This window comes from Rhinolophus sinicus, linkage group LG03, assembly GCF_036562045.2.
Source record: "Rhinolophus sinicus isolate RSC01 linkage group LG03, ASM3656204v1, whole genome shotgun sequence".
Classification (NCBI taxonomy): Eukaryota; Metazoa; Chordata; class Mammalia; order Chiroptera; family Rhinolophidae; genus Rhinolophus; species Rhinolophus sinicus.
Window position 1 is genome coordinate 118,327,546 of NC_133753.1, and position 18,086 is coordinate 118,345,631.

The 18,086-nt window shown below is 42.4% G+C and overlaps 1 protein-coding gene and 1 pseudogene across 2 annotated transcripts in view; one reads left to right on the top strand and one right to left on the bottom strand.

The window, feature by feature from the left end:
• Positions 1 to 861: 861 nt before the first annotated feature.
• FAM170A (family with sequence similarity 170 member A) overlaps positions 862 to 18,086 on the bottom strand; it is a 30,822-nt gene continuing 13,597 nt past the window's right edge. Inside the window, exons 1-6 of one of the 2 annotated variants that reach the window (XM_019746520.2) lie at positions 11,125 to 11,236; positions 6,308 to 7,219; positions 3,532 to 3,672; positions 1,941 to 2,718; positions 1,582 to 1,640; positions 862 to 971 (exon numbers count right to left, since the gene is read on the bottom strand). In XM_019746520.2, the coding sequence (XP_019602079.2) occupies positions 1,634 to 1,640; positions 1,941 to 2,718; positions 3,532 to 3,672; positions 6,308 to 6,377 (996 nt within the window). In that variant the 5' untranslated portion in view covers positions 6,378 to 7,219; positions 11,125 to 11,236 and the 3' untranslated portion in view covers positions 862 to 971; positions 1,582 to 1,633. Of the gene's footprint in view, positions 972 to 1,581; positions 1,641 to 1,940; positions 2,719 to 3,531; positions 3,673 to 6,307; positions 7,220 to 11,124; positions 11,237 to 18,086 lie in introns of those variants that run through there. The other variant, XM_074328568.1, reaches the window with a different exon arrangement.
• LOC109455154 (dolichyl-diphosphooligosaccharide--protein glycosyltransferase subunit TMEM258) lies at positions 11,067 to 11,307 on the top strand (annotated as a pseudogene).

The following is an 18,086-nucleotide window of genomic DNA, read 5'->3' on the forward strand; positions in this document are numbered from 1 at the left end:
ATAGGAGATCTCATTGGCTCAAACTTCTAATACAGCAATCTCCTCCCCAAATTCCTGATGGTGGTCAGATGGCCTCTTTTTGAGTGCTGTAACAAAAGTGTCACCATCTCAGGAGGAGCTGGTTCCACGGACAGCTTCAAGACAGAAATTTTCCTCTGTCCCAGTGTTTCCTTGTGAAGCTGCAGCTAATAGCCCCTGGTCCAGGCCAGATCTAGGGAGACACACAGGCCATCCTCCAGCCCTCTGAAGTTTCCCTCCTTAGTGCTGTCAGTCAGGACCCACCAGACATGGTTTTCACAGCACCTGCCACCTTCCAAAAGCTTCATCTCAACTCCGTGTAGCTTGTCATGGTCTCATGACAAATGTGGCATCGAGCCTTGGAAAAGTCACACAGAAGCCTAAAATCAATCAGGAGCTTGGGTACTGATGCTTCTGGAATAGGATGGTGAGTATCTTTGGTGCTTATGGAAATCTCATTCACAAACCACTAGAGAGATAGATGTAGATGATGGATGAATCAATAGATAATAGAGGGATAGATAGATGATAGATAGACGATAGAGAGAGAGATAGCTAGATAACTAGATAGCTAGACAGCTAGACAGACAGCTAGACAGACAGACAGATGATAGATGATAGATAGATAGATAGATAGATAGATAGATAGATGATAGATAGACGATAGAGAGAGAGATAGCTAGATAACTAGATAGCTAGACAGCTAGACAGACAGCTAGACAGACAGACAGATGATAGATGATAGATAGATAGATAGATAGATAGATAGATAGATAGATAGATAGATATAGATAGATGATAGATAATTCAATTAAAGAATGTATCCAGGAAAGTTTTGCAAAACAGCCTTTATTTCACATGATGTTTACATGTTAGACTGAGTCTGGTCCCTTCATCTTCCTTCATACCACTGGCATTCTGTCTGCTGCTATCTCGATGGTCCTATCTTCTCCCTGGACGTGAGAAAACAAATGAGGCCACAGGAAGAGACAAGAAGCAGGATGAGCTCTACTAGTCAGTTACCTTTCACTTTGTCTTAAAGCTCAGAACCACGCACGCCACAATGAGTTCATTTCCAGATCAAATACAGCAAAATGAAGGTTCTGGGCCATTCCCAGACCTCATTTTCATGTATCTCCCTCTCCACATTCCCCTTTCTCTCAGAGGTCTATGTGGGCCATAGTGAGATCCCAGCTCAGGCCAAAGACTCTCAGCCCTTAAACCTCTGGCCCTGCAAAGGCCCCTATCCTTTCTTCAGACCCTCCTGGTCCTCAAGGTTGTGCTGAGCTCTCTCTGCCGAGAAGGGCTGCTGGCACTATTTCCTCTTAGAGTGAAGTCGATCATGGACACACTGAGAGAACTCCTATCAAAACTCGCCACTTTCTCGTGTAAATCATGGAAGTCAATTCCCTGGAAGCAGGGGTCTCCTACAAGTTGATGCAACTGCAGAGCCACCAGGTATAACCCAGTGCAGCTCTGCAGCCCCTTCCCTTAGGTTCCTCTGGGCCTTGATGATGTAGGTTCCTCTGGGCCTTGATGATGTGTGCCAACCTCAGGCCTTACCTTTCCCAAGAGAAGGTCACACCATCTTCCAGGATCTTCTGGCCCATGAATCTCAGTTGCTGTGTGGAAACCAAAACAGAAAAAGACACTTTTTAATTAAAGAGGAAAAATGCTCTGTTAGCCCTTGGAAATTCTCAGAACTTCCTGTGGGAGCTGAGAAGCTCAGGATAAATTCCCACTCAGTCATGATTGTATTAAATGCTTGGGTAAGAAGCAAAGGGCCCAGTTGTCCCCCCTTCCGTAATTCCCTGAGCTGATACAACCCCCAGGTCTCCCTTATAGAGGCATGGGCCTCAACTGGAGAAACAGTACGGGCTTGGAGAAGGTATAGTTCCCTCAGCAGACCCATCCCTGCTCACTTCCTGTCCTTTGGAGAATGAAACACAAAGCCTGGACATTGGCTCCAGGGCCTCTTCATGTCAAGGTCTTCCCCTGTGGGCTGCTCCTCCTCCTCCTTTTCTTCTTGCTTTTCTTCTTCCTCCTCCTCTTCCCCCTCATTCTCCTCCTCCTCTTCCTCCTGGGTGCTCTCTGAGTCCACACTGCCTGTCAGCTGAGCCATGGTGAGATGGAAGACATGGCAGCTGAAACCCTCCCTGATCCCGAACTGTACGTGTTCCTGGAGGATCTCCAAGGTGGAGAAGACCCGGCAGCAGGCCATGCACCTGAAGCCAATCTCCATGGTCACCAGCCAGTCAGGTGTCTTGGCCCTGGGTCTCTCCTCAACTGTGGAGGACCCTGGTGGGTGGTCTGACTCTGACTTTTCTTCATGCTCTTTCTCCTCTCCACTGGGCTCACTGTCAGACAGGAGGTTTCTGGTGGATACATCAGAGGGGGGAGTGCCTACTCGCACGTCCTCAGGAAGGTTCACCTCTTCCATCCTCGGCTGCTTTCCTAGTGACTCCGAGGTTTGCTCTGTGTCCCAGGAGACAGCCACACCTTTTTTCATTCGTACCTGCATGTAGTATATTTTCAGGCCCCTTCCCTCTTTGTTTACATACAGAGAGGACACACAGGTCTTATAGGATGAAGGGGATGAGAAGGATACATGTGGTGAGGAGGGAGCAGTCTCCCCTTGTTCCTGAACCTGGGCTGGTGGGGATCTAGGCTGGGGACTGTCTCGATGTAATCTCCGGATTCCTGGGAAAGGAAATTAGAAACATAAGACTGTGCATGTGGCATGCCAGAAGCTGAGAGAACAAGTATGTAGATTAGAGGAGAGAGGGACCATGGTGTGATGTAGTTGTGCAATGAGCCTGCTGTTTGTTGTTCATATTATGGGGTAGTGTGTGTGGTGTCATCTGTGGGCTTTTCATTGGTGTGTGTAGGGATATTGGACGGGTGTCTGTACATAGGCGTGTGGAGTATGGTGGTGAGGCGATGGTATGAGGGATGTTAGTGGGATGTGTGTGTTACGAGAATGACGTGAGTTAGTGTTATCATTGGCGTGTTATTTGTGGAATGTGAGCTGTGGTGTCGGAGAATGGCATTGTGGGTCATGTGTTTGGGTTTTGTGTGTGTGCTCAGAATGGGTATGCATGGAGTGTGTCTGTGTGTGTGAGGTGTGTGGGCTGGGCTGATGGCCCCGCTCCCATGCCGAAGTGAAGGGCTGTGCTGAGGAGCTCTGGCCTTCTCTGGAAGCAGGCAAAGGCAGAGCTCACACGTCCCCCAAAAGTGCTTCATCTGGTCCCTCTGCCCTCCGCCTCAAGCCAAGATCTTCCTGGCCTCTGCCCCTGAACTTCCACACCATGGTAGCATCAGGACTCACACTCTCCCACAATGAGCTCAGATCCACGCTTTCCTAACAGCTCTGCCATCCTCCCCAGGCTCCTCTGCAGAGCCCTGACCACTTCCAACTGCCCTGGATTTCCAGTGAAATCCTCATGCTTGGACCTATGTACCTCCTGCCATGCACTCAAGGAGCCCCGCACCCAAGGAACCCTGTACCCTTACCACCATGGATGAGTTTGCGTGGAGTAGAAACACAGGAGAAGTATTCGGAGGCAGAGGATGCCTCCTCTACCCCTGGGCCACAGCCTTTGGACACTTCAGTCGATCCAAGCTGGGGGGCATCTTCTTGTGACTTCGAGATTTCTGAGGAAGGTATGAAAACCTCAGAGATATGGTGGGTTGGGCATGTTTGTGAATCATTCATCTGTCCAACAAATATTTACTAAGTGACTGGTATATGTCAGGTGCAGTGAATACACATGGCTTAGAGCCTGGTTCCCAGTGGATACTCCAATATTTAACTACAATCAACAAGTACTTTGTTAGTATCCTTGTAGGAATATAGGCCTCAGTGGTGACTGTGAATACCACGTTTCCCCGAAAATAAGACCTAGGTGGACAATCAGTTCTAATGTGTATTTTGGAGCAAAAATTATATAAGACTCGGTCTTATTTTATCCGGTCTTATTTTATATGAGATCGGGTATAATATAATATAATATAATATAATATAATATAATATAATATTATAATATAATTAAAATAATTAATATAATGTAAATATAATGTAATATAATATACTGGGTCTTATATTAATTTTTTGCTCCAAAAGACACATTAGAGCTGATTGTCCAGCTAGGTCTTATTTTCAGGGAAATACAGTATGTCAAAGCATAAAAGTTAAGTGTATCAGATAAGTCTGTGATAAATGTGGGTTTGGTGTGGGGAATAGGGTGGAAATGTGTATATCTGTGTCTATGGAGAGTTTGTGTGCACAACTCAGGAATGTGGAACACACCCTGATTATATGGTATGGTTCGTACTTATGGTGTAAATTCACTCAGTCATTCATTCAACAATATTCAGTGAATAGTTACTATATATCACGCACTATTCCACTATTCCAGGTTCTGATAATGCTGAGCCTTCTAGCAAGGGAAGACAGACACTAAACAGAAATGCAGGAAAAACTCACATATGTCAGCTGATGGTAAACATATAGGGGTTGCCAGATTCAGCAAACAAAATATAGGATGCCAGTGAAATTTGAATTTCAGATAAACCATGAATAATATTTAGTGTAGATATTCCAATGCAATATTTGGGTCATACTTATTTTTGGTAAGTATGTCTCACACAATATTTGGGATACACTCATACTAAAAAATTATTTGTGGTTTACCCCAAATTCCAATTAAACTGGACATCCTGTATTTCTTCTGGCAACTCTGATTGGGGTTGGTGACCCTGTAGTTTTTTGTTTTCTTTTTATGGTTTGTGCAAAGTGGGTCTGGTATTACTACACAATATGTTATGTGTATATCCATGTGACTGGTTTTTGTACAGGTATTTAGAGGTTGTTGAAGGTAGCTGCTTTTGTATGAGAGCTGAGAATATATATACCTCTACTGATAGAGACATATATACATCCTCCAGAGTTTGGTGTGGGAAGAGAGGACAGCATACATGCATTTGTTGCATGTGAATATAGTACAGGAGTGATATGTGTATATACCTATATGCTCTATATGTGGTTTAATAAAGAAGTTGTGTGTGGAGTTGTGCAATTTTTTTTCTGTATTGGAGTGTACACGTGTGTGTATGAGTGACTGCCGCATGGAACATCCTTCCAAAGAATTCTGCATACAGTCTTATACGTATGGAGAGTCATCCAGGTCCAGGCATGATGATACGACCTTACCACACAGACTACACATCTGATGAGCACCCTATCGCCATCCTCCCCAAGGCTCCCCACCATACAAACACAGAAACAAAACTATACTGAAGTGTAAGGGGCAGGGACAATCATTCCTTCCCCCATCCTGCCCCAGCTGCTGCCTGAAAATCTGCCTACTGTACAGGCGTCCATTCCCAGGGCTCATCCTGTAGTCTTCGGGTCCCAGGCTTCCAGGAAGCTGCTGGGCTCTAATTTGGGGCAGAAGCCTCCAAATGGATCTCTGGGGTAGGCTCCATTCTGTCCAGTCTCCTCCATATGACCACCCCCTTGCTCAGGGCAAGACCCTCGCTCACATTTAATACATGCAGTCACCACATGGCCTGGGAAGTACATCCACGGCTCTCAGAGGGTATCTCCCTGAAGGGCTCTGACAATATTTCTCACCCTCATCCATCTGGTCTCAGTCTCTGGAAGGTCCGTCCCTTCCCTTGATCTCTGGAAAGCCCACACCTGTGGATTCACAAACTCTCACGGATCAACTGGTAAATCCTTCTTGCTGAAGGAATAAAATTCCCATGCTTTTAATATGGTGCCATCGCTAGACAAACAATCTCCTTCCAAACAAACATTTCACTGCTCAAGATATTTTTCAACAAGACCTTTAAACTGATTGGGCTTCTCCTTCCTCTTTGTAAAATGGACAGTGCAACTCATGGATCCCTGTGAGCACCCTTTATATCCCCTACCAGTGACCCCGGAATAAGATCAAATAAAGAGAAAAGGACTGAAAAAACCTGTACATCTGAATTTGTGCAAGTGGGACCCCGGGCAGCTAGAAATCCAACACAGCCCCAGGCCCGAGCAGCCCAGGAATAAGAGCTCAGATCAGCAGGGCTGACTGCATCTGCAGGGGGCATGTGGCCTTCCTGTGTGGACTCACACCACAGGGACGTTCAGGAAGGACACGGCAGCAGCAGCCAATACCAGGTCTCTCTTTCCCCACTTCATAGGTGACACATTCTCTGCAGTCCCACCTTCTTCGAGAAGGCTCAGGCTGGCAGCCACCCTTGTGTCCCAGACAAGTTACCCGACACATACCTCCTCCCTTCTCAGCAGTTTCCTGGGCCTCCTCATTTTCTAGATGTTTCCTCTTTTGGCGCTGTTTCATAACACCAGCCAGAAGAGTCCCTTAGAAGATGCTCTTCTAATGTCCTGCTCCTCTTTTTCCCTACAGGTTGGCCCTTCGTGGCTCTCAGGAAATCCGTTGAGATGATTCAGTACAAATAAAAATAGTCGAGTCTCCCAAATGTCTGAAGACCTCAGACCATTTAGGGAACCCACAGCACTGTCCAGTGCCCACTATAGCGCAGGGCTGTTAGGGTTCAAAGGTCACTAGGCCCATCGCAGGATTCTCTGACCTCAATGGTGACATCAGAGCCTTCTGGGGACCGAGGTCCAATACAGTCTCTGCCATCGCACAGACCCCATTTTCAGGACCAATTCCTTTTTCCCAGTGGAACTTCTCCCATGAATTCAACTCTCACATCTTTCAAACGTGCCAGGATAATTTAAAATGTTAATCTGTTCCTGTTTAATTTTTTTCTTTTCTCCCTTTACTTCACCCTTTCCCATCTGCATTCAAGTGGGTAGCAGACTCTGTCTGTCGGCCAGAGGAAGGGCATGGCAAGGCTGGAAGCAGCAAAAGTATGCTGATAATCTTGGCTTTTGTTGCTAAAATCCCAAACTTGAGAGATCCTCCTGGTTCCAATCTAAAATTAGAGACACGTCCTTTTGAAGCAGTGGCCATGATCCATTGGTGTGCTGGGATGAGATGAACTCCCAGAGTCACTGCTGACATTAGAAATCCTCAGTGGACTAAGGTGGGTTCCAATTTGAAAGAGCACCGCAGAAAATCTTAAAGTCTCAAGCAGAGGGAGAGTGAAGACAGGGCAAATGCAATCTTGTGAGGATTTGCTGATGAGATTAATCTTCCAGTTTCTTGCAGAATCCCTAGAAAAGATGGGACAAGGAGGGTTTTTTTGGTGTGTGTGTGTTTTTTTAATTTTGTGGCAGAAATTTTCAAACGCACACAAAGTAAAGAGAATTGTATAACAGGAATATGGCTTCATGTACCCACCAGCCAGTTTCAACAATTATCAATACTCTGCCATTCTTGTTCTGTCCCCACCCCCACATATACTCTTTTAGCTTTTGGTTTGTTTCTTTTAGTTTAGGTGTTTTGGGAGTGGGAAAGGTGCTATATTTCGAAGCAAACCTCAGACATTATGTCATTTCTCTTCAAATGCAGCAGAATTTATCTCCAAGAGACAAAGACTTTTTAAAAACATAACAGCAATATCATTATCTCACCCAACAAATGTAGCCATAATTCCTTCATATAGCTTAATAACCAAGCCGCACTCAATTTCCTCCAACTGTGTTCAAATGTCTTTTCTTATACTTGGTTCATTGATTTCAAGATCCAAACAAGGTCCATTATGTTGCAATTGGTTGATATATCTTTCAATCTAGAGCAGTTCTCCCACCCACCTTGGTTTTTTTTTTTTGTTTTTTTTTTGCCATTTATTTATTGAAGAGACTAAGTGGTTTATTCTGTAGAATTTTTCAAAGTTTGTAGTCAGCTGATTGTATTCCTGTGATGTCACTTAAGATATTCCCCTATTTCCTACATTTCCATGTAAACAGGTAATCAAATACAGAAAATTGATTATATTTGGATTCAATTTATTGTTATTATAGATTGTTTTATAATTGGTGCTATGTATCTTCCTATTACATCACAACAAGAAGCACATAAAGATGTCCCATTTTTAACAATGTTAAGACTGACCAGTGGTTTTTGGTGCTATCAGCTATAATGTTTCCCATCAACCTTTCAACAAACAGCATTAACAACCACTGATGATTGTTACTTCATTAGTTGAAATTTCATTAGTTCTAATTCCATCATTCTGAGGAGAATGATTATTAAGGCGCCTTTCCTAGACCCTGAGTTTCTGAAAGAACTGAACCTCTCTTCAGAAAAGGAAAGATGATTGCAACGGCACCAGCTCAGATTCTCCAAGCGAGGATCAATGGAGTTTATCTCAGCAAGTCCAAGTTCAGTTGGGACCTACTTTAGTCCTTCCTTCATTTCTTCATTCATTCTTTATTCTGTGAGTATTTATTGAGTCCCTACTATGTGCCAGTCTCTCTAGACCCTTGAAGTTGAATATTTGTGCACAAAACAGAGAGGATTTTCTCTCAAGGAGCTTAATTCTAGAGGAAAAAATAGACAATGTTTTAAAATATATGACGTAAGTATAGGCTGGATATTGACAAGTACCATGCAGAAAAATAGAGCAAGAATCTGAATTTGGGACTATAGGAAATGGGGGCATTTCTGTGTTAAATGGGAGGTCACGGTAATCTTCACTAAAAAGGCCCTGTCTCAGTAAGACCTGAGGGCAATAAGGGAGCTTAGAGCCAAGTTTCTATTTTCCAGGCAAAAAGAAGAGGCTTGAGTCCTGGATCGGGGGTGGCTGGGCTTGTTTGAATATCACAAAGGAAACTAGTGTGGCCAGAGCCAAGGGAGGGAGAGAGTGGTAAGAGATGAGGTCATGGAGATAATGAGGGACCAGATTATATAGGGTTTTAGAGGCTGTTGTCAAGACTTTGGTTTTTACTCTGAGTGACATGGAAAGGTTGACGAGTTTTGAGGGAGAAATAACATTTAAAAAGATCACTCTCATTGTTTTGTTGAGAAAAGACTATTGGGAGTCAAGGGCAGAATCAGAGAGAACAGTGGGCCTATTGTAATAATCCGGGAGAGAGATGATCCATACAAGAAAAAAACAGCTAAACCAGACTTCATTAAAATTAATACCATTTGCTGTCAAAGATCCTTTTAAGAGTCTGAGAAGACAAGCTCCAGACTAAGAGAGAATGTTTGCAAACCACATACATAGCCAACAAAGGAGTAATAGCTATAAAGAACTCTCAAATTCACCAGTAAAAAAAAATAAACAATCCCAATTAGAAAATGGACAAAAGGTGTGAAGAGATGTTTCACTGAACAAGACAACAGATGGCAAATAACATAAAATGATGTTTAATATCATTAGTCATTAGGAAAATGTTAATGAAAACCACAATGAGATATCATTACACACCTAACAGAATAGCTATGAAATTCAGGTAAAGAATGAGCGTGCCTCTCAAAAAATTTTTTTCTCAGCATCTGTGCAGGTCTTCATGGAAGGCACAGTAGATAAAACCTCTTGTTATCCACAGCAGGGAAAATAAATTAACTCTGGAGAAAACACTACCAAAACAATACCTGCGCACAAATGTGAGGTTCAGTAGTTACCCTCAGGAGCGGCAAATCTCAATATTTTTAATCTAGAATGGACCTTGAAGTTCTCTAATCCAATTTAAGATTTGAATACCAATTCCAACATGGGTGTGGGGTCGGGTTGGTGGGGGTTCCCCACACCACCAAGTGGTTCTGGAACACCAGCTGAGTGACCTACAATTCAACTCAATTCTGACAATATCTACCCAGAGATGGCATCAGATTCCATATGTCAAGCGCTCAGTCCTACATTACTGTGCCCCCCCAACCACACACACACACACACACACTTCAGACACCAGTTTCAAGTCCAGGGTAGGTTGTCACCTGTGCTTCTGATTGACCTGCTATATAGATTGGAGGTTCCAACAACTCCCCCCCCCCCCAGGTTTGATTAATTTGCTCACACAAAGTGACTTACAGAACTCAAAGAAACATTTTACTTACTAGATTACAGGCTTGTTATAAAAGGATTTAACTCCGATGGAAGAGATGCACAGGGCAAGGGATGGGGAAAGGAGGCAGACCTTCCATGCTCTCTCAGCGTACCACTCTCCCTGAATCTCGCTGTATTCACCAACTCAGAAACTCTCTGAACTTTCTCCTTTTGGGTTTTCATGGAGGCTTCATTACATAGGCATGCTTGAATAAATCACTGGCCACTGGCCACCGATTCAACCTCCAGTGTCTCTCCCCTCCCCATAGGTCAGGGAGGGTAGGACTGAAAGTTCCAACCCTCTAGTCACAAGGTTGACTCCACTGACAACCAACTCCCATCCTTAGGTGTTTTCTAAAACTTGCCTCATTAATGTAAAAAAAGAAACTTTTATTCCTCTCATCACTTAGGCAATACCAAGAATTTTAGGAGCTCTGTGTCAGAAAGGGGTTGAAGACCAAATATATATTTCTTGTTATATCACACAACCACCTCCAATTTCTATAGCACCACCTTCAAAGAGTTGCCCAGTCTGTGTTTCAGGATTTCCAACATAGGAAACTTACTTCCCCTCAGAGCAGCTCCGACATCCACTTGTAGGAAACAGTAAAATTTTAATTTAACAAAAGGAAAAATATCTACCCTGTTTCCCTGAAAATAAGACCTAGCCAGGTAACCAGCTCTAATGAATCTTTTGGAGCAAAAATTAATATAAGACCTGGTCTTATATTATATAATGTACAACCCGGTCTTTTATATTATATTATTATATTATATTATATTATATTATATTATATTATATTATATTATATTATATTATATTATATATTATATTATAAGACCCAGTCTTATATTATAGTAAAATAAGACCAGGTCTTATATTAATTTTTGCTCCAAAAGACGCATTAGAGCTGACATAGTCCTGCTAGGTCTTATTTTCAGGGACACACGGTATATCCCTGGGGCTTTCCCGCGTTCATCATAGTGATACCCTTTACAGATCATATCAATCGAGAATAAGCTCGATTGGCCGTGGGGAGCAGTGAATTACCTAAGCGTCTAGCAAAATGGAACCCGAGGCCATGAGCAGATCCACTAGCAGTGAACCAGGCTGTTCTCCCCCACCTGACAGCAGTGCTGCCGGCCACTGGCATGTCCTCCACCACCTGCTTCTTCATTTATGACGTCACCTCCATCAAGCACACTTGGGACAGCTACAAAGGAAGAGCTCCTCATCTCCTTGGTGGCCTCGCTCTTCATGGGCTTTGGGTCGTCTTCTTACTGCTCTGGGTTGGCATTTACATATGAGCTCCCAGGAGTTCCAACCAGACAGCTTCACCGAATCCCTGCTTTTGTAATTTAATTTTTTAACTATTACTGGAAGTGTCTCACGTGCTGCTCACAATAAAGGCAGATGTGTGACCGAAAAAAAAAAAGAAGAAGAAGAAGAAGCTTGATTATCTTATTGTAAAAAATAATCCCCCCAAATCCCAGTGGCTTAAAACAACAAAGACTCGTGTCCTGCTCCTTGTACCTGCCTACTGTAGGCTGGCTAGAAGTTCGGCTCCTTACTGTGCTCATTCCTGGATCCAGACCGACAAAGCCACCAGTATGTGGAAAATTGTCAGTCATCACTGCAGAGAGAAAGAATTCTGGAGAATCTCACACTGGCATTAAATGTTCCGGTCCAAAAGTAACACACATCACTTCCACCCAAAATTGCTGACTGCAATCTTATCATGTGTCTCTCCATTTTCTAGACACCATAAGCAAAAATAATTATGCACAGTACTACAGAATAGCACAGAGACCATACAGAAAAATCCTAATCCCTGTCCACTAAATACGAGACTTGACAAAATCATCAAGCTACGCATTCACAAAAATAGGGCTAGAACTCAGATCTCTTAGGTCTTAATTCAGAACCTTTTTCCACCATGCTGTTAGGATTTTTACACCAGGAAAATGTACTCAGGATTATATGGCACTTATTTAGTTTTGTTTTGTTTCTTTTTTATAAATAGATTCAGGAGAGGGTGTTTGGAAGCCCATAAACACTTGCCTTAAACGGAAAAGCAACTGTAAAGTAATTTCACTGCCTTTTGAAATGTCTGAGCTAGTAAAGATTGGATGTCTGGGAGGCTTTTATATTCTGAATATAGGGAATACAAAGGAAATGATCTTCCTAAGATTTCAAGAAAACAGATGGAAAAACTCTTCACCCCCATTTTGCTATTTCGATTATCTTGTTGACACCCCAGCTTTTTGAGTGATAGTGGTGGCAACAGCTAGAGTTGAACCAAGATAAAAGTATATATAATAGTGTGGCAGCCCCTGCAGAACCACAGACTACGGTAAACGCTTTAGCTCAGTCCTATTTGCTCATAGGTCTGTGCAAAGTAACAAATGGCTCTGAAACATTTATTCCAAATGACTTTTGCTCTTATTACTTTAAAGATAACGCAGCTGCCAAATATTTGCTCCGAGATGAAAAAGAACGCACATGTGAGAGGAGGATTTATGCGTTAAGATATGTTGCTTATTTTGCTCCTGCAGATACAACGCACATCTCATGAATTAGAGGCAATCTTCTCCAAATTGTGGACAAATGGGTATGTCTTTCCCCACCTTTAATCCACCCTGGTCATAGTTACGTTCTTAAAAAATATTCCCCAGCTCAAATCTTAAATGGCTTCCCAATATGAGCAGAAAAATCTAAAATATTCAACCAAACATTCAAAGTCCTGCAGGGTTAAGATCCAGAGTTTTCCAGACTACGACACGACACTCATCTTCTGGGTTCCATAAAGTAGGCCAAACTTCCCTCCCTCAAATAAAGGGACTGCAATCTTATCATGTGTCTCTCCATTTTCTACACACCCTAAACAAAAATAATTATGGACAGTACTACGGAATAGCACAGAGACCATACAGGAAAATCCTAACCCCTCCCCATTAATATAAGACTTGACAAAATCATCAAGCTACGCATTCACAAAAATAAGGCTAGAACTCAGACCTTGCTCAAGTCATTCTTTTCAAAAGCACAAATTTTCAAAGTACAATTTGTTTTTTAAGTTCAGCTAAAATCTCACTTTCTACAAGAAACCTTTCCAGATATCCCGGTGAGAATATACCACACATTTTCATAGCATGTTAGTTGTATCTCTATGACAGCTCTTTTCATAAGTTTCCTGTATTCTGGCCAGTCTATTAAAGAACGTGTCTGATCTCCCCACAACACAGGGTATGAAACTTTGGAAGGTAAAGGCTGTGATTCATTATCTCTGGATTCTCCACAGCTCCTTGCACTTAGTACAAACTCCCCCACCTGCTCCTCCTCCACCACCACCCCACAAAATACCAAAAGCTTAAATAAATAAATTGCCAAAGTATGGGGCCTTCTTTCTCGCTAGCCCAAACAATGTCATGACCAGTTGCTTCTTTTATTTTTCCCCATACCAGCAGAGAAATGTCATCTCTGCATTTAGCCCACACCTGTCACCATGTGCACGCATCTGAATGAAGTAAGAGCCCTGTTCCTCCTGTGTCCTGTGTAATGACTCCCTTCACCTCCACCTAAAACAATTGTTTCCACTGCCTAAAATTTAACCATAGAGATTCAGTACTTTGAATATTTAACCTTCAAAGATTTTTATTAAAATACAAATAACCTCATGAGAAGTGATACCTTAACTTAAACCATTATCAACTACTGTTGTAGCAAGGACTAGGGGAAAACAGGCTGAGAATTGGACCATTTTTCAATAGGATAGGAGATATGGAGACAGGGCAAAGAAGGAATGATATTTGACAGAGAGGGAGATATGGGTTTGGTAGTGAGAAAGTACCAAAAATAAATATTCAACTTCCTCATGTATTTGAAACAAACTAGAGCTTCCCGAGATGGTATCCCTATGTGAATTAATGCATTAAAATCATAAGACATCTACATCCGTTGCAAATTAATAACATTAACACCCTGAGTTGAGACTCATGGAGTTCAAATAACTATAGCATAATCAAAGTTTCATTATAAAAGAGTCCAGAGATTGGGGGTAAAACCTACAACTGTATAGGACACCTTTCCAGCAGGGATGTAGCTACTATGTATAAACTGTAAGCAAAGGATGCAAGCCTTGCAAAGCAGGCTCAGATGATTCCTAGTGCCTTGGAATAATCTGAACTAAGCACATTCTCCTCTAAACCCATTTGGTAGGGTTCTGAAAATCTCCATGAACCTAATACCCTAGACATCACTGCATGGAAGTGAGATTTCCAGACTACAAACAGGCTCTGACCAAGGTCACAGTGTCTCTTCCAAAAGATGGGCTGTATATCCACAATGAGGAGGGAAATATGAAGTACCTGAAAATACCATGCTTAGAATGCCTCTTGCCCTATCAATCATGCCTCCCTGTCTATTTAAAGAATTAGTGAGAAACCTGCTCCTCGAGTGACAGCTGAGGTCACTGAAGAATAGGTGTTACTATGAACCCACAGTGTCTGCCCTGAGGAACACCATAAAATGGTCAAACCCCCACTCCTTTTGCTGGAATATTTACTGGTTGACTCTAGAAGAGTTCTGCTGCAGGCAACAAGCAAACACCTCCTATCAATCACTTTCAGTCCTTAAATGGGTAAAAAGAGACTAGAGGCTCAAAACAGTGGAAAATACCTACCTGACACAGAGCTGGAAGTACTGCAGCACATATATGGGTAATTTTTAAGGCTACTTTTAATAGTGTGTGAAACCCTTTGAGTAGTTAGTTCTCTGTCTCTTGGGTGTCCCAAATTTTCCATCTCACTGAAATGTAGAAAAAAATTCAAGTTCTATCTTCCCCCAGAGAGAAGAGGCAGCCACAAGCTTTACAAATTTAAAGTTAGAGTTTGTACACGCAGCCAAGTTAGACTGTCTTACTGTTGCTGCCCTACTGCACAGCAAACCTGTTTGGATACTTGATAAAATCACTGTCAAATAACATTTATAAGGACACAATTGCATGAGATGGTGGGCTAAGTTGAGGATAATGAATGACACAGTTACAGCCACAGGCCTCCGGGTAGCTATAGTCTAAGGCAAGCATGTGAGTATATACCATAGGAAAGGCAAAATTAAAACGGCAGACCCAAGCAGAATGGTCCAAGTAACTGCTCTGCCTCTGTGGATTCTTCTTGTCCCTGTCATCCATCCATCCCCCCAAAGCATATTGCAAGCCTGGTGACCAAGGTGGAGACAAAGCCTGGCAGGACACTTCTGCAGCTGCTGAGATGCTCAGGGTTGGGAAGCATTTGGATGCTTGTGAACTCCAATCCCCATGGTACCTTTGAGTTTCCTCTCCAATGGCTCTACCAAGTAGTTATTTGACCCATGCGCCAACACTTTCAGGGGCTGGGAGTTCACCCCTTTCTAAAACAAACAACAACAACAACAACAACAACAAAAAGAACTCTACACATTTGGGTAGGTATAACAGAAAATTCTTCCTTGTAAAGACAAACCTACTTCCCCACAGCCTGTTGTTTCTAGTTTTGTCCCTTGGGGCCACAGATAACAAATCTATATTATTCTCCCATAAGACAGTCCTTCTAATAGTTGAAGACTGTTATCTCAGCCCTTTAAGTCTTTTCTTCAGCTACACAGCTTTATTTTTCCCAATATCCAGGTTTAATTTCCCCATTGCCATCCAATTTTTCTTCTGAATGTGTCCTAGTTGATTTACATTTGTGTTTATGAATGTACATTCCCCAGAACTGAACACAGTATTCCAACTAAGGTCTGATGGAGGCAAAGTAGAGTGGGGTTCTTACTTCCTTCATCATAAATACTTCTTCTAAGACTGGCTTTTTGTTTGTCACATCCAACTGTTTACACCTGCTGAGCAGGTGCACTCATTTTGAAGTAGCCAAGTCAAAAATTCAAAACCGTTATTTATTACCAAGTAACGTAGCCAGATGATATCCAGACCTCTTCTATGCCACCTAAAGACCATCCATAAGCCTCATCCCTTGTACAAACATAAAAGTACAAGAAATGGGTGAAATTTTCTATTTTGCACATTCCTTGTAAAAAAGCTGAAAACTACTTGATTTTCCCAAGATTCTACAAAATACCCCAGATCAAAAATTGCCTTCTCTTGTGGTATATATACACAATGGAATACTATTTGGCGGTAAGAAATGATGATATAGGAATATTTGTGACAACATGGATGGATCTTGAGAGTGTAATGCTGAGTGAAATAAGTCAGACAGAAAAAGCAGAGAACCATGTGATTTCACTGATACGTGGTATATAAACCAAAAACAACAAAAGAACAAGACAAACAAATGAGAAACAGAAACTCATAGACACAGACAATAGCTTAGTGGTTACCAGAGGGTAAGGCGGGTGGGGGGTGGGAGATGAGGGTAAGGGGGATCAAATATATGTGATGGAAGGAGAACTGACTCTGGGTGGTGAACACACAATGGGATTTATAGATGATGTATTACAGAATTGTACACCTGAAATCTATGTAATTTTACTCACAATTGTCACCCCAATAAATTTTTTAAAAATAAATAAATAAATAAATTGCCTTCTCAAAACATGATGCAACATAGTGAGCTAGGTACACAAACCTTTAAATCCCATGAAGGGATACCTGATTAAGTTAAGCCATGAAATGTCAAATGGCATCCTGCCAAATTAATAGTGAAATGTAGGGGAAAGAATGCAGGTGTGTCATTAGAACCACCTGAGTTTGTATCAGTCGCTTTAATAAAAAGCCGTTGGCCAGGGCATATTATTCTGAACCTGCTTTCCTTCCCTAGAAATGGGGTTAATACTCCCCCCTTGCCAGATCCTTTCATAAAGCGCTTGACACAGTGCCTGGTCTATGGTAGAAAGGCAGTAAATGGTATGCTTCCCGTCACAGCACACACTATTACAGCTTACATCTCATTTCCCTTCATAGATCACTAGCTCTTTGGGCAAGAGACTGAGACCTATTTGTCTTCGGATCCCCCAAGTCTTCAACAGCTAGCATGAGGAAACACACACGTTCTTCTTGAATATAAATGTGAGCACCTGGCTTCAAATTCAGTCGTGTATCATATAGAAATAATCACATTTCACTTCTGGCCTCTCAGTGTCACAAGGGATCTTTGAAAATTCCCAGAAAATATCTAAGAGAACCTATTATAAAAATAACAAACTCTCCTCAAGTCTCCGGCAGTCATGTTCAAACGATGTTCTACGTCTCACCTATTCGGGAAACAGGTTGACATGGACATGTCTAATATTTTTAATGTTGACGCAATTTTAAGCTCTCCTTCTCTCCTGAAGTAATGGTGTTCCAAGACACAGCTAAAACAGGAGGGGCAAGAGGAGGCTGATGGGGAAAGCCAACATCTGATCTATCCAATTTCTGACCTATGGCTCAGTGAGCAAAAGGAACATTTTGTTGGTTTCCGATGTCTACCCTGAGCAATAAAATTAAGACAGTTCACTCCCACCATGCCACAGCCAGGCTGAGATAATTGTTACTGTTATGGCTTTAGCAATTTGAGTGGGAGAAGATAAGAATTCTGAAACAGATTCTTTACTGGAAAGCATCCCAAATATCTCATTAATCTACTTTTCATTTGGCAAACTTTCCTCTCATTAAAAGTGCCATGCTCTGCAGTTTACGACAAAGCAAAGATGCCTCTGGGAAGGCAAAGCAGCGAAATAGAAAGAACTCGGGCTCTGGAACCAGGGAGACCTGAGTTTGATTTCCAGGGGTGCTACTGACTTGCTCTGTGACTGTGGGCAGTTTTTCTTAGCCTGTTAGAACCCCAGCTTCCTCATCTGTAAAGAGAAGATAATTGTCTGGTTGGGCTTATGAGTAGCTGAGATCAGCTCTAGGACCTCGGGCATGTGTGTGTTTGTTTGTTTGTGTGTTTCTACTTTAAGGCTCAGAAGGTCATGTGCAAAATTGAAGATCAGAACAGTACTAACTTCGTAGCGTTTGTGATGAGGATTTAAATGTAAAGAGAGAGGAAGACGCCCGGCAGTATTCCTAGGAGGCCCAATTCAGAGCGGGGATGAATCACCTCTCTCC